Genomic DNA, 17,567 nt, shown 5'->3' with positions numbered 1-17,567 from the left:
TGTACAAATTTAAAAATGTTTTTACATGAGGAGGAACAAAGGAATGTCAATACTGCAGGGAGTTGAAAATAGATGGTAATTAATATTTTAAAATTTTAACTTATATGTGAGACTAAAGCAAAAAATGTTTATTTGGGGGACTTCTGGGTCAAGATGGCGGCTTAACAACGTGCGCATTTTAGTTCGTCCACCAGAACAACTACTAAATAACCAGAAACAGTACAGAACAGCTGCCCGAGCCACAATAGTGACCAGACACACAGCGTACCCTAGTCTGGACCAGCTGGACTGGCTGCGAGCACACCCCAGAATCGTGAGTTCCCAAAGCTGCAGCAGCCAGCACCCCTCCCCCACAGGTCGCTTCCCAAAGGGGAAATGAAAGGACTTTACCAGCAGCAGGGACTGGGCACAATCAAACGCCAATTGTAGAACTAATTAACAAATTCTGACTACTAAAAATAGGCCCCCAGCTTAGGTGAACCTGATCAAAGCGGAGGTTGCTCATTTTTGCCCCAGCACCAAGGGGGCAGGACTGACAGAAAAAGGGGGAAACAAAAAGAAGGAAACAGAGGTTTTTGTGGCTGTGTATCTACAAAGGCTTGACTGCCTCTGGATACAGTGGCAGGACTTTTCAGGCTGCAACTGCCCCAGGCATAGGCAGAAGTGAGCTCTTTTGGGGGCTTATCTGGAGCTTGTGCCTTCCCCAGGGGAGGGGTGAAGCCCCACCCAGGTGGAATCCCTCTATCAAGGAATTCAGACACCAGGGCTTAGTAATTTGAAGTCATTAAAACCAGCCTAGAACCTCTCTCTGTCTCCACCACGCCCCCAGCAGGGAGAGTCTGCCAAAGTTAAAGTTACCGCATCATCTTATGCTGGTGGGACCTGCAGTCAGACAAGCGCCACATACTCGGCAGGATAAGAAAAACAGAGTCCAGAGACTTCACAGGAAAGTCTTTTAACCTGCTGGGTCTCACCCTCAGGGAAAACTGATGCAGGTGACTCTTTCCTCCTGATAGGAGGCCAGTTTGATCTGGGAAAATCTGGCTGGGGTCTATAATATCTAAGTAGACCCTCCTAAGTGTGTGTGGGGGAAAGGCACCACACAAACAGGGCAAGAAACAAGAAAACAGTAACTGAAAAATTCCCCTGTTAAACAAAACTTAAGCTAAAGGTCCAGATAAAGCTGAACGGAATGTCAAAGAACAGATAGACAACAAATTCATCCAGCAAGAAAACCCTAGATAAAAGAAGTGAAAGCAATCTCCAGAATAAACTAATTAAGGTAATTAAATGCCTAGACACCAGCAAAAAATAACAGATCACACGAGGAAAACTGAAGATATGGCCCAGTCAGAGGAATAAACCAACAATTCAAATGATATACAGGAGCTGAAACAATTAATTCAGAATGTACGAACAGACATGGAAAATCTCATCATAAACCAGATCAATGAATTGAGGGAGGATATAAAGAAGGCAAGGAAAGAACAAAAAGAAGAAACCGAAAGTCTGAAAAAACAAATCACAGAACTTATGGGAATGAAAGACACAGTAGAAGAGATGAAAAAAAACAATGGAAACCTACAATGGTAGATTTCGAGAGACAGAACATAGGATTTCTGAACTGGAGGACGGAACATCTGAAATCCGACAAGAAACAGAAACTATAGAGAAAAAAATGGAAAAATATGAGCGGGGACTCAGGGAATTGAAAGACAATATGAAGCACACAAATATACGTGTTGTGGGTGTCCCAGAAGGAGAAGAGAAGGGAAAAGGAGGAGAAAAACTAATGGAAGAAATTATCACTGAAAATCTCCCAACTCTTATGAAAGACTTAAAATTACAGATCCAAGAAGTGCAGCGTACCCCAAAGAGAATAGATCCAAATAGACATACTCCAAGACATTTAATAATCAGAATGTCAGAGGTCAAAGAGAAAGAGAGGATCTTGAAAGCAGCAAGAGAAAAGCAATCCATCACATACAAGGGAAGCCCAATAAGACTATGCGCAGATCTCTCAGCAGAAACTGTGGAGGTGAGAAGACAGTGGGATAATATATTTAAATTATTAAAAAAGAAACTGCCAACCAAGAATTCTATATCCAGGAAAACTGTCCTTCAAAAATGAGTGAGAAATTAAAACATTTTCAGACAAAAAAACCTTGTGTTTGATGCTCCTTTTATCTACCTTGTCAACAGATGGGAGGAACATATGGAATAAAAACAAATAATAGGAGGAACAAATGTTAAAATAGATTTAGTTTGAAATGCTAGTGATCAATGAAAGGGATCAGTAAGGGGTATGGCCTGTAAAAAAATTTTTTTTTCTGTTTGTTATATTTTTCTGTTGTCTTTTTATTTCTTTTTCTGAATTGATGCTAATGTTCTCGGAAATGATCATGATGATGAATACACAACTATGTGATGATATTGTGAATTGCTGAGTATATGTGTTGGGAATGTTTGTTTCTTGTAATTTTTTTTAATTAATAAAATTTAAAAGAAAAGTTTATTTGGTACAAAATTCATATTTTGACTAGTGTAGTTCCTAATATAACTTATGTGGAGAGCTTAATTGAACATCATAAGTATATGGACCCTTGGGTAGGGCATAAGATTTTGTAGGCTTGTCCAGAGTGATGCCCCGATAAATCCCAGAGTGATCTGAAGAGTGAAGTAAAAAGTATTTGCAAAGTCCCCCCCTTTGGAAGAACGGTGACTATGGGGGAAAGTTCAACTTCCCCAAGTGGAGAATTCTTGATATTCTCACAAGCAGTGGATACAACAAAGCAATAGACTGAGCCCCCAATCTCGGGGTTTGTTCATATGAAACTAAAATCTCAAAGGATAGGCTAAGTCTACTTAAAATTAGGCTTAAGAGTCACCCTCAAGAGAACCTCTTCTGTTGCTGAGATGTGGCCTCTCTCTCTCAGCCAACATGACAAGTACACTCACCGCCTTCCCCCTCTCTACGTGGGACATGACTCCCAGGGGTGTGGACCTTCCTGGCAATGTGGGACAGAAATCCTAGAATGAGCTGGGAATCAGCATCAAGGGATTGAGAAAACCTTCTCGACCAAAAGGGGGAAGAGAGAAATGAGACAAAATAAACTGTCAATGGCTAAGAGATTCCAAACAGTTGAGAGGTTATCCTGGAGGTTATTCTTACACATTATATAGATATCACCTTTTTAGTTAAGGTGTAATGGAGAGGCTGGAGGGAACTGCCTGAAAATGTAGAGGCGTGTTCCGAGATGACTGTATAATGATATAGCTTTTGCAATACGACTGTGCGATTGTGAAAACCTTGTGTCTGATGCTTTTATCTACCTTTTGACAAACACGTAAAACATATGGATTAAAAATAAATAATAGGGGAACAAATGTTAAAATAAATTTAGTAGATTGAAATCCTAATGATCAATGAAAGGGAGGGGTAAGGGGTACGGTATGTATGAATTTTTTTGTTTTTTATTTCTTTTTCTGAATTGATACAAATGTTCTAAGAAATGCTCATGATGATGAATATACAACTACGTGATGATATTGTGAATTACTGATTATATACGCAGAATGGAATGATCATATGGTAAGAATGTTTGTGTTTGTTTGTTGTTATGTTTAAAAAAGTTAAAACATTAATAAAAAAAAGATAGTGCCCCACAGATTCCTCAGGCTCTCTTCATTTTTCTTCATTATTTTTTTCTTTATGCTCCACACACTGGATAATTTCAACTGTCTTGTCTGGCTTGCTGACCTTTCTTCTGCCTGTTCAAATGTGCTGTTGAATCCAACTAGTGAGTTTTCTTTTCAATTTGTCTGGTTCCTTTTTAGAATTTCCTTGTCTTTATTTTGTTCATACTATGTTTTCTAATTTCCTTTAGGTCTTTGTATATGAATTCATTTATCTCATTGAACATATTTAAGATGTTCAAAGCCTTTGACTTTAAATGTACGAGCTTCCTCAGGGATGGTATCTGGAAAATTATTATTGTTTTAAGTGAATGGGCCATACTGACCTCATTCTTCTTTTTTTTTTCTTTTAAAAAGAGGAATTCATTAGGTTGCAAGTTTACAGTTCTAAGGGCATGAAAATGTCCAATTAAAGCAAGTCTATAAAAATATTCAAATTTCGGCATCAATAAGAAGAAGTTATCTTCACTCAAGAAAGGCCGATCAAGTTCAGGTTTTCTCTCTCAACTGCAAAGGCACATGATAAACAAAGTGACATCTGCTTCAGCTTTCTCTCGAGGCTTCTTGTTTCATAAAGCATCTCCAGGGGTGCCTTCTTTCTTCATTTGCAAAGGTCTCTGGCTGCGTGGACTCTGGCGGTTCTCAAAGCCCTAAAACTTTTTCCCACTTTCCTCATTCTTTGTGTGTTTCATCATTTTTGTTGAAAATTATATATTCTGAGTATTAAATTGGTATAACTCTGGAAATCTAGTTCTCCCAGTCCTCTAGAATTGCTAATTTGTTGTTGCCATGCAATTGAGCCATCAATTAGTGATTTCTCCAAGTTACTTTTGCTCCCAAACAGGGACTGGAAAGAGAAGAGGGAGGGAGGGAAGGCGGGACAGAGTAAGAGAGAAAAGGGGACATTATTTCCTAAGACTTTTTTGATACTTCTGGTATGAAACCAGAAGGAAAGACAAGAGGATAAAGACTGAGGCAGCATAATTTAAGAATGCTAGAGTGGACAAGGATGGTGATTAAATGTAGAAATACAGAAACATTTTTGCATGAAGAACAAATGAATGTCAGCATTGCAAGGTGTTGAAAATGGAATGGTATACAGGAAAAAAGTACAATCAATGCAAGCTAGAGTCTATAGTCAACAGTAACACTGTAATATGCTTCCAATGAATATAGCAAAGGTATTATGCCAAAACTAAATATCAATGAACAGGGAGTATGGGGGAAGGGTATGGATTATTTGCAGAAGGAAAGGAAACGCTGTCACAGATTATAGTTGCAAAGGCATGCCTATTTATTTAGGTTGGATTTTATGATGTAAGAATAAAACTGCTTAAAAAGGAACAGAGAAAAACAAGTGCTTGAGAAAATATAGGGAAAGAGATGTATCTATTCACTTTTGGTAGAGAAGATGAGAGGTGCAGCCCCTGTGGAGGGCAGCGTGGTGGTTCACCATTATTTTTTTTAGCATATTCTTACATCTTTCACCACAAATTGTTCCAGTTTCATCCTGTATTCTCCTCTGTCCCAGCCCTAGAATTTCTCCAAGGAGTATTTAGAAACTAAGACCCGGGTGCCAGGTGAGCTCACTACTGTGGGGTTTTACTACTTCCAGGCTCTACTCACATGTACACGTTTCTATATGTATTTGAATATATTAAAAATCCTAAGTTTACACAATACTACCAATTTCAATCCAACAATCCAGGCTGCATTCTAGCGTTCTCACCCTACTTCCCTACTTGCAATTTCTTTTTTTAAGAGTGAGAAACCTAGCTCTCATTATCCACTATATACTTACTCATTTGCTCAATTCTATAATATAAACAAAGTAATTTAGAAATTACACCTTTGTGCAAAACAAATATATTGTTTGGTGGTTCCTCAAAAAATTAAACATGGAATTATCATTTGACCCTGCAATTTCACTCTTACATATAAACCCCAAAGAAATGAAAGCAGGGACTAAAACAGATAATTTATATCAATGTTCACAGCAGTATTATTTACAATATCCAAAAGGCGGAAACAACCCAAGTGTCATCAACAGATGAATGGATAAACAAATTGTGGGACATTCAAACAATGGAATATTATTTATCAACTAAAAGGAATGACATGGCGATGCATGCTACAAAATGGATAAATCTTGAAAACATCATGCTGAGTGAAATATACCAGACCCCAAAGAACAAATAGTGTATGATTCCACTAATACAAAATAAAGAGAACGCAAATTCATAGAGATAGAAAGCAGATTAGAGGTTAGTGGGGAATTAGAAGTTACTGCTTAATGTATATAGAATTTCTGCTTGGGATTATGAAAAAATTTTGAAAAGACAGTGGTAATGGGTTGCATATTATTGTGAATGCAATTAATGCCCATGAATTGCACATGTAAAAATAGTTAAAATGGCAAATTTTCTTATATATATTTTGCCACAATAAAAAAAGCAATTAAAAACAAAAGACAAATAACCCTAGACATCTGTTGTTACCAGCTTCGTCATGGCCATCTCAAGGATAATCAAAAAATTCTACCTTTTAGATTTAGGAACAGTACCTGCAAAAGGGTAAGATATCCCAGTATGGACATATGTTGTTTGAAATTGCTAAAGTATGTCTTACCTGCAATTTGTTTTTTTGGTTCTTTGGCTGCTGCATTTTGGGCTCTGGGATCTACTTTCTGATCCAAACAACTTTCTGATCCAACAGTTCTGGAGTGTTTTTCTACAACCTCCCCTCCCTCACGCTAGGCAATGCTTGTCCTCATGGGCAACATTATCATGGTGACTGCCTTCCTGGCCTGCACAGGCGCCATCAAGAACAAGTGACTGCTTAAGTCAATCTTTCTTCTCCTGCTGATTATCCTTCTTGCTGAAGTGATCTTGGCCATACGACTCTTTAAAAAAAAATTGGGGGGGGGGGGCGGTGCATGGTCCAGGACTCAAACCCGGGTCTCCTGCATGGAAGGTGAGCATGCTATCTCTGAACCCCCTGTGTACCCTACATTCTCCTCTTTCTGTATGAACAGAGGCTGAGTGATTATGTGGCTGAGGTTCTGACCAGGAGCATTCAGCATTACTACTCGACAACGGTACGAAAATAGCATGGGATACCATTGCATTTCAGCAATGTTGTACTGTAAATGACCACCAGCCTGCTATACTCTTGACCCTCAGATCCACAGGTTAAGTGTTACTACATCAATATAGAAAAGTGGTTTCATCCTAATTTCCTATCTGTCAGAATCATCTGTGTACATGTGATCCAGGTGTTGGGATGTCCTTCGCACTGATCCTAAACTGCCCAGACAGATAAACAAGCCAGGCCCCTAAGATGATCTGCACCTGCCCTGTGATGGAAAGATTTTTTCATTTCTGGAAATCGAAAACTACTTATAGCATGAAGCCATAAATGATCACTTCCTGGACTGGCACCTTTGTTTGCCTCTCATTTGTCATATTTTGGTACCTGTCTCAAACAACCAGAGAAGAGATTTTTGGCCAGCACTTCCCATCTCAAGAAGTAAAACAATCCTACGCCTAGTTGTGACAACAGCCATGCTCCTCCGAATGGCTAACACCAACAGCTCAATATCAAAGGATGGGTTCATGATTTGAATGTTGGTATCTTCCCACTGTCAAACCAATCTCCAGATTCTTACCTTCCAAAGTTAAGCAAGAGACAAGCTGAAGGAAATTCTGGGGCCAGATAATTGTCACAACTGTCTACTTTCTTTTGACTGCTGGCCTTGGCTAGAGGAATGACAACATACTAGCTATCCAAACGGCAAGAATTTTTTTTAGTTTCCCTATCAAAAGGCCTTGATGATTTGAGTCTTTCCAGAAGAAACTATCCAGTGATTCACAAGCTGACCTCAACTGGTCTCTCAACTTGTGATTTACATTGCCGTATAAGAATTTGGGTGTTATTTCCCTATCAAATAAGGTTTTATAAATGTATTATCTTAACTCTTCAATAAATAAAACAGTTTGTGGTCTCAAAAAACAAAACAAAACCCAAAGAAAACAAGTCATTAGCAGAGGTACAATATTTGTATAAATTTCTTTTTGTATGCAGTTTTAGAGGATACAGTCAAAATAAAGTTTTCTAAGGTTACTTAGGTTATTTTTCTCCCCTGCTCCTTCCTCAGTGTGGTTATGCATTTGTAACACAGTTAAGAGTCAAAATTAGCATTTAATTTTGGATTCCCCCACATCCTAGCTGTCTATTTTTCTAGTATGTAAGATATCAACATCACTCTTACAGTCAGAACTACATAAAAAGTTGTAGTCAGAGAAGTATCACTTTCTCCCATACTTTTTATTCCATTCCCATTCCTCTATTCTTTCCATGCTGCTCAAACCCACTCCATATAGGTAATCAAACACTTTAGTTCTTGGTTTATACTTCTTGTGTGTGAAAATGTGAAATTTGTACCAATGAGTGGTACTTGTACACCTGCTTATTTCCCCATCGTTCTTACATGAAATAGAAGATACTACATTTGTTTGCACTTTGCTTTTTTCACTTAGCAGTACATTCTGGTGTGCAGAAAAGACTTAACACAGCAGGACTGAGACAGCTATCGTCAGAAAGGCCTATTTACATGGTTGACCGTTGGCTGGCATCTGGGAAGTCAAGATTTTGGCAGAATGTCCACAATTCCCTAACGGTAAGACTGTCTCACTGTGCCTAGACTATACAATGTGATTTATGCAGAACACCTGCTTTCCTTTTGGAAGTTTAAAATTCTGGCAAATTCCAGGCAGAGGATAACTATAATGATTAGCCTACAGTAAAAAGCTGGGTGGTAAGACTCTAATAAGCTTCCTTGGTAAACAACATCTTACATGTACTGTCATAATTCATTGCTGCAGAAATTAAGTTTATTTGTCTCCAGTGAGAGAGGTCTCCTAGATGCTTATGATTTCATCCAATGTACCTCTTCCTGGTACTGATTTTGCTTTGCATCCTGTTGCTGAAATAAATCCTGGCTATGAGTATGATGATATGCTATGTTCTGGAAGTTCTCCTAGGGAATCATGAAACCTGGAGTGGTTTTGGGGAGCTCTGACATATCTGGAAATCAATCCATATTAGTACCCGGAGATTGTCCTCATTCTTTATTACAGCTGCATAGTACGCCTGGTATAGATGTACTATAATTTACTCAATCTGTTTCTTATGACTGGACATTTAGGTTGCTTCCAATATTTTATAATTATAAATATTGTTGTAAAGAATAACCTTGCATATATATGTTTGGAGATCCATCTTCACAGTATATTTCTAGAAATGGGAGTACAGGTTCAATGTGTCAGGGCATATGTAGTTTTGTTAGGCGTTGCCAAATTCCTCTTTAAAGGGTTATTATCAGTTTCCATTTCTACCAGTAATGTACAAGAATGGCAGTTTCCTCACAGCCTTCCCAATCAGATGTACTTGCATGCTTTCTTGGTTGTTTTTTTTTTTTTTTTACCAATCTGATAGGTAAGAAGTGATATCTCAAGTTGTTTAAATGTGCAATTCTCTAATTCTGAGTAAGACCAACCATCTTCTTGTGCTTAAGGACATAAAAATATGTATTTATATATGTAAACAAAATTTTCTATTCAAGTGTTTTCCTTGTTTTTCTATTACCTTTGGTCCTTTATGCCTCAATCAAATCATCCTTTATATATCAGAGATATAACCCCTTTATCTGTGATACATGTTGAAAATATTTTTTCCCAATCTGTCAGTGTCTTTTGACTGCGCTTACGTTTTGCCAATCGAGCAAGAGCTACCCTGAGCTCCAAGGATGGGTTTCAAGGGGTCTGTAACCCTTCTGACGTGGTATACAAATGGTACGTGTGCTTTTCTGAGAGGTCTGTCATTTTCAGATTTCCATAGGGTTCTGTGACTTGAGAATGATTAGGAGCTACTTCTGCCCCATGGCTCCCATCAAGACTAACTGTACCCAACTAGACCACTTCTGGTCGACAGCTCTCCAAATTCTTAAAAGACCTCTCTCACTTCCCTTGATTCCTCTTTCACACATCAGACACACAGCGACCTGGCCTCCAATGGCATTATTTCCAGGTTTTGTTATTTGTTTGGAATTATCTGTGAACGCACTCCTGGTTTTCTCTATTTCTCTCACATATGACACCAAGAGGAGGACTATCTCTAGTTGTGGGCCAACCAGCACAAGAAAAGAGCACGAACATCACCTATCAGCCCAGATAACGAATTTTTGCTAATGCATTAAGAGCAAATTTGCATTTCTTGGAAGGCACCCCAGAAAGTCAATTTTAATTGACCAGCTAAAACCTGTAGGTCTTCTGTTTCCCCACAAGTATTTCTGCTTTACTTTTACTTGTGGAACTCAATTTTTGGAATCAAGTACAAATTCTTACATTTATAGCTATTAAATACCACACTGTTTTCCACAACTCGAAATAGTTATCGTCCTCTGATAAAGTTGAACAGGAAAAAGGGGATGGTTTAAAAAGAAACAGGAAGATAGTACTCTCTAGTTCTCAGGTTGGGTGGTAGATCTACGTGTTTATGTATGTGCTCATCATTTATCATAACTCACATTTATTACACAAACTTCTAGTTTATATCAAATATTACATTAAGGAACTTTTCATCTTATTAGCCTTGGCCTACCATATCAAAAACTCAAGAACTTTTGGATCCTGAATCTGTTACCTAACTTATTTAACTATTTAATTTTTATTTTAACTATTTGTATTTTAAGGTAGGCCACCCCAACCTAAGATCCAATAAGACAGGATGTTCAACTGTTATCCTAATGCTTCATCTGTTCCTAATTAGTCAACCTATGAAGTCTACTAAATCAATTGCCCTCCAACCTGCATAATGACGTGATGTATTTACCAGGTAGGGAACGAAGGTTACCCCAGGAAGCCAGAAAACATGAGTTTAAGAAGTAGGTCTAGAGTAGAGAACAGCAAACTACAGTCTGTTGGTCAGCTCCTTGTTTTTATAAATAAAGTTCTACTGGAACAGCCGCACACTGTTAAATATTGTCTCTGCCTGCTTTCATGCAGTAACAGCAGAGTTGAGTGGTTCTGACACAGACCTTATAGCTTGCAAAGTCTAAAATATTTACTACACAGCCCTTTATAGAAAATATTTGACTGAACCCTAGTCTAGGGCACCATCTAGGGGAGAAAATAAGTTTTTTAGTTCACTTGGGAGGTATATTCCTTTAGGGATTTGGGCCTATCAGCCTATCACAGCTCACTAACCATTAGTCTCACCTAACTAAACCCTCTTACTCTAATTTCAGGTTCAATGAGAAAAATTTGATTTCCCATTTAAGCTTACCTTCAGGGAGAAGCCATGCTGGCCAGCCCACGTGACCATTCATAGGAAACAACTATTCTGATTTTCACTGTATAGCAATACATCTGGCTTTCTGGTTTATAGTTCATCCTTTCATGAAGTGGTTTAGCACAGGCCAGTCCTTTAGAAACCAACACCTCTCATATACTGAAAAATAAAAGGCAAGTTTCTGGATCTACAAAGCTAAAGACCAACTTCTGAAGTGTAGTGATCCCTTTAGGGTATCCACCCTGTAAAGCCCTATCCAGGCCAACAGTCTCCATCAAAGATATCTCTGGGACAAATCACACCACCTTAATAGTGGTACTAACTTACGGAAGGAGGAAACATCGTATCTTAATATCAGATGCAGAAATACCATATGACTAGACTAAACATTCAATACACAGTAGCTGCTTCAAAGAAGTGACACATTCTCATTAGATAAGCACTTCCTCTCTTCAAACGTCTAATGTGACACATATGTTTAAAAGATCATCAAAAGAGGGCCACGGTGGCTCAGCAGGCAAGAACGCTTGCCCGCGATGCCAGAGGACCCGGGTTTGATTCCCGGTGCCTGCCCATAAGAAAAAAAAAAAGATCATCAAAAGAAAGTTAACATCAAAATCAGTATTTTGGATATGCTTCAAGAATAAATCATAAGTTACCAAGGGCATCTGTATTTTATGATGGGAAGTGTTACTCTGAAAAACCGTCACTCACATTCAAGTTAACGGAATCAGCATCTCACATCTTACCTGACTCGGGCTGATCTTTTCCTCAGTGGCTGTGGAATGTTGACTTGGATCTTCTTTTGGCCCTTCCCAAGGGTCTCTTACAATTTCCTCCTGGTTCCCTTGATCTCTGAAGACCTTTAGCACCAGGCTCTTAGTTTTTTCCTCCCTATCCAAGATCCCAAAAGCCACAGAACCTTCTGCTGTGGAGTCCACCAGCCCACACTGCCCAAACTCAACCCCATTATCCAAAGTCGCAGAGGCTTCTTCACAATAACTTTCCACGTGAGTCCTCTGCAGCTCCAAGGGCAATGTCCTACTCTGACTGACAAGAGCCCTCGAGGCTCCGGGTTTTACATCTGGAATCACACTTGGCTCAGAGTCAACATGAAGCTCTTTGGAGACACTTACTGGGAGTTCAGAGTATAATTCCTGTACCACGGCAGACATGGAGGAATCAAGTGGAGCTGGCTGAGTCTCTACTCCCGATGACAGCATTAGGGCAGACGTAGATTATGGAGTCAAGTCTTTTACATCAAATGGTTCACCCTGACACAAATCAAAGGAAGGGATAAAAGTTTAAAATCTTAATGGGGTAGAAGGAAGCTGTCTCAGTTTCAACGGACTAAAATAAGGAAAATAAATTCTACCTCAAATGCCAGCATTATCTGGCACCAAAAACTTCTCCTTAATAGACTGAATTTGTGGAGAAATTTCTTAAACCTTTAATAGACATCACTCTGACCTCAATTCAAATATTTCCCTATAAACAATTCTCAACTAAAATTTTCAACTCTTATCAAATGTAGATGAGAGTAAGACTCGTGTAAGTATGTAAGGATAGACCTGAGGTAAATTTAAAAACAAAGACAGTTTTCTACTCTTTTCAGGACACAGACCTTACCTGTTTTGTTCACTGATGTAGCCCCAATGCCTAGAGAGGTGCTTGACATTTAGTAGGTACCTGGTAAATATTTGTTGACTGAATAATGTCTAAGGAACTCTGAAGAATCTGATACACTGACTTTTCCTCAGAAAGTATTCTCTATTTGAGGAGAATATGGAGAAAACATAATTCTGTTCCTTTACTGCTTATTGAACACTTGAGCTATATCTACTCAGTCTAGCACAAGACACTATGAAACTAGTTCTTTAGCAGAATCATGCCTGACTTTCATCCAGCATCTTTAGATTTTCCATGTGCTTTCATACACACCACTCATCTGATCATTTGATGCTCACAACAACCCAGTGAGCTAAGCAGGACAGCCATCATCCTCTTACTATCGATCAAGTACCACTCCTGAGCAGACAGATACAGTGACCTGCCTAAAATATTACATGGTTATCTGAGAGAAAGGAGGGGGACACCCAGGGAGCTTCTATCCTGTTAGTAATGTTTCATTTCTTGCATTGGATAGTGGGAAAACAGACTGCTTAAATATTTAAATCTAAGTGGGTCAAAATACTGCATTATTAAAGTAGTGGGCACACACATACACACAGCTAGAAAATGGCACACCCAGAATCAGGGTCTCTTGGCCAGTAATTTTTTCATTTTAGTCTCCCAAAATATGTGCAGTTTCTCCAACAAAATCCACACTGACTTGACAACACAGAATGCAGCTAACTAAAAAGATATTGCATGCTTCCATTCTTGATGCTTTCCCAGTCCTTAACCAAGAGAAAGAAAAGGATGAGAATTATTTGGCAACTCTTGAGTTCAAAGCGAGGATTTACCAGAGGTATTAACATCAAATCCCTTCGGGCAAAATGCACATAGAAAAGGATATTTTAGAAAGACTGCCAATTTCTACGCCTAGCACTTCCTAATGTCCATCTTTTCCCAAAATAAACAAGTAAAGTCTAGTTCAGGGGATCAGATTGTTTTAACTGTTGAGTTGTCTCACCTTCTCTCCACTGACCATATTCAGATTTCTGAGACAGAGCCACAGGGAAACCTCAACCCCATATGGATCTTCACAACTCAGTTCCCTCTTCTCCATCTCTATTACTCCCCCGATTATCTGGGAGAGTCCCAGAGGTCACTTGTACACAAAAAGTACATGCTTTGTCCTTGAGTCAGAAAACACACCACTCCTCGAGTAATCCTGAATTTATAATCTTTCCTCTTTGCTCAGAAGGACCTGAACTTTCTGGACAGAAGATGGGGGATGAGGAAGGAAGAGATGACAGGTCCTTTTGTTTTGGACTGTTCTGCCTTTCTCTTGGTTTTCTGACATATGAGAGGTGGTTTACCTTAGGTCCTTTTCCTGTGCAATCATCCACTGGGTTTCCTTAAAGCTTTTAAGAAACTCTCCCCAAAAGGATGTATTGCTACGCTACTTACTTAAATACTAGAAATAATAGAAACCAGATTGTTGATTCATAAAATTTAGGTAAGACAGGAAGTAAGGAGAGATAAATTGTGTACAGGAGTACTGGAAGAATAAAATGAGACTACAAGAAAGCCTTTCATAAGCAGAGCTGTGCCAGAGATTTAAAAGAACAATAGAAAAATATCGTTTTTAGAGCTATAATCTATTTTTCTGTTTCTCTCCTAGCTCCTGAATATTTCTGGGAGAACTTTAAATTTCAGGCCATTTATGTATGTGTGGGTATGTAGGGACTAGCAGCGATAGAGTAGCTATTTGATGCCAAAAAAAGTAGGAAGTGTTTTTTAATTTGGTTTTAATTTGGTTCAACTTCCCTTTCCCAGCAACATACGTAATCCAGTTTTTGGGTTTCACACCACACATGCTCTGGGGAGAATACGTGGAAGAAAGGATGCTTGTAAAGAGGAGGCCTGTCCATAGAAAGGCTCCTTGTCAGTTTTCTCAAATTTAATCCCTGACACACCTCCCTTTTCAGGCTTCACTTTCTTGATGATCTCACCCATTTCTGCAGCCTCTCTGACATGAGGATGATGTGAAGCTGTTACCTTAAGCACAGAGTAATCATATGACCCCGCAATTCTATTCCTAGGAGCACACACAAGAAAAATGAAAAACTATGTTCACACACTCGTTCTTGAATGTTCATAGCAGCATTATTCACAATAGCCCAAAGTGGAAACAACTCAAATGTCCATTAACTGATGAATAGATAAACATAGTGCAGTACTAGCCACATGATGGAATATTATTTAGCCACGAAAAGGAATGATGTCCTGAGATATGCTACAAGGACGAAACCTTGAAAAAACAGTGCTACATGAAAGAGGCCAGTCACAAAGGCTGTATTATAAGATCACAAAGGCTGTATTATAAGATCCCATTTATGTGAAATGTCAGAATAGGCAAATCCATAAAGACAAAAGCAGATCAGTGGTTCCCAGAGGCTGGGAGGGTTAGGGAAATAGGAACTGGCTGGTAATGGACACAGAGTTTCTTTTTTGGAGTGATAAAACTGTTCTAAAATTGATTGTAGTGATGGTTGCACAACTCCGTGACTCTACTAAAACTACCGAATTGTATCACTTAAATTGGTGAATTATAATTAAAGTGTGTGAATTATCTTAACAAAGCTATTTTAAAAAAAAACAAAAAATACCTAACCTCGACCATTTTTTCAAGCTCATTACCTTAATTTTACTCATGAAAAGGGCACCCCAAATCTTAACATGTCTAAAATACAAGCCTTTCAATCGATTGGAGATTTAAGTCTTACTACACTCAAACAGCTGTGAGAAACATGGATAAGTAAGACGTCCTCAGTAACGTACATGCTTATTCTTCACCCTTTTGCCTCACCCAGTGACAGCACAGCCATCGTCCTAGAGCTCAAACTTGAACCCCAGATATAAACATATCTGATCTACTCACTGTTCAATTAGTACTTGCAGCCTGTGCAATCAACTCCTTCAGGGTCTTTAATAAATCCCACTCCTTTCCACCCCCTCACTGTCCTAATTCAAGACCTTGTTCTGAATGCCACTCAAGAGAGAGGAATATACATACTTACTAAACAAGTGACTATGATGAGCCAATACAGACAATTGCATAAAATGGCTCAAAATATTCTTCAGGGAAAACAGTGCTGTTACTTTTCCTGTGTCAGCATCCATACCGAAACTGGTATCAGCCAAAACAGAATTTTAAAGCTTTGGTCACTGAAAATTTCAAATTTCCAAATGCCAAACAAGGCTATATCTTTTGAAACTATTGTTTGGTAGAGACAAATTTCTAAGAATTCGCAACCTGTAAAACAGCTAGGCCCATTGGCTGTGGAAGCAAAATAGACACTCCTTTTTTTTCTTCTAGCCTATTTCTGGGACCTCAAATTATGAGCTATATCTGCAGTTGTGAGAAGAGCTGAATGTCTCAGTTGGAACCCTCGGAGATGAAGTGATATTTAGATGTAAGCCTACATAGCAAATTAAAATTATTCTCAGATCACTGGCTTGTATCACTAAATTCTTCTGTCTCTACATTTAGCCATTTATCAAAATATTGGAAACGCAACAAATACTGCAGCAACAGAACAAAGTTTCAACAAGACATTAAAGTTCTTTATAACAAAATTTCTGAATACATGTGTAGAAATACGTAGAAAGTTGCCTGGGACATCATGTTATTAAACTAAATGAACACCAGGATCCTTCTCTTGGAAAAACATATATACATATTGGAAAAACGTTTGAAAGACTATAACCCAAACATTAACCGAGCTATTTTGGGTGAGGGGGTGACAAATGACTTACCTGTATTCTGTACTTTTTTTTTTCACAGTATGTATTACTTACGTTTAAAAAAATTTTAAACATTATTGTCAAGATACAAAGGCATAGCAATGGAATTATCCGTTTATTCTATCAGTACCTTTCCAAATGTGAGCTCTCTGCCTCAACCATGAAAGTTCTTACGTTAAACTGCTACATAAACTTGAAGTAAAAGAATGAATAACACATAAAGTGCAGACAGGAATTTATGGCTTAATCCTTACTAATAATTTATAACCAGTTTACTGGTTTAGGGTAACCAGATAATTAGCTATTTGAGTATAAGCAAAAAATGAACAACAGATTTATTAACAGCTCTTGCCAGCTGCTACTGGCTTGTCATCTTTACCATTACACAGGCAAGAATTAAAATGTTTAGGGAACAGACTTATTCCTGAAAAAATGACTACACTTATACAGAGTATGCAGCAAGATTCTTCCAATAGAAGAAATTCTTTTGAGTGAAGAACAATTATCTCGTCATCTTTCTGTTTCAGAAGCAGCCCTAGAAGCTGTCTAATTGCAGGTCCAAGTTGGCAGGCCAGGGCCCCTGTCCTGACTTTCACTTACTAGCTGCACAGTCTGGAGCATGCCACTTAACTTCCCGGGCCTGTTTTTCATATACAAAGTTAATAAATTGAACAAAATAATCTCATAGGGCCCTGCTACCCATAAAAATCCCTTGACTCTAAATTATTATTTTTCTCTTTCTCTTTGTTTCAGAAAAACAAACTTAGAGACAGCAACAAAGGTGGGACAGAACTTGGATCAAACCCCACTCAAGGGTATTTCAGATAATTCAAGAGTGTTTTACAGGCAAAATAGATGGAAAATTTTTCTTCAGTGTGTCCAGGTAACCTGGCGGTGCTAATCCTGATCCCATTGAATAACAAAAACACGAATAAAAGAAAAACTACCAGGGAAAGATAAAGACTGTGGTGCTCCATCTTATTATAACAGATTTCTGATACAGTGGCAAGTTTTACTTTAGTCATTAAAACACTCCCAAAAACACAAGTTCTAGAGGTATAAAATTTATAGCAGTAAGCAAAAGATAGGGAAAAAAAACCGAACAA

At 38.4% G+C, this 17,567-nt stretch overlaps 1 protein-coding gene across 20 annotated transcripts in view; it reads right to left on the bottom strand.

Moving 5' to 3' along the window:
• The window catches only part of PRR14L (proline rich 14 like), a 74,947-nt gene that overhangs the window by 55,226 nt on the left and 2,154 nt on the right, over positions 1–17,567 (bottom strand). For 7 of the 20 annotated variants that reach the window (XM_077160458.1, XM_077160455.1, XM_077160460.1 and 4 more), the window contains one exon: positions 11,796–12,320. The exons of 7 other annotated variants lie outside the window; for them this stretch is intronic. In XM_077160458.1, the coding sequence (XP_077016573.1) occupies positions 11,796–12,269 (474 nt within the window). In that variant the 5' untranslated portion in view covers positions 12,270–12,320. Of the gene's footprint in view, positions 1–11,040; positions 11,206–11,795; positions 12,321–17,567 lie in introns of those variants that run through there. 6 more of the 20 variants (XM_077160469.1, XM_077160470.1, XM_077160472.1 and 3 more) reach the window with 2 other exon arrangements.

This window comes from Tamandua tetradactyla, chromosome 5 (genome assembly GCF_023851605.1).
Source record: "Tamandua tetradactyla isolate mTamTet1 chromosome 5, mTamTet1.pri, whole genome shotgun sequence".
Lineage (NCBI taxonomy): Eukaryota > Metazoa > Chordata > Mammalia > Pilosa > Myrmecophagidae > Tamandua > Tamandua tetradactyla.
This window is presented reverse-complemented; position numbering and strand designations above follow the sequence as displayed.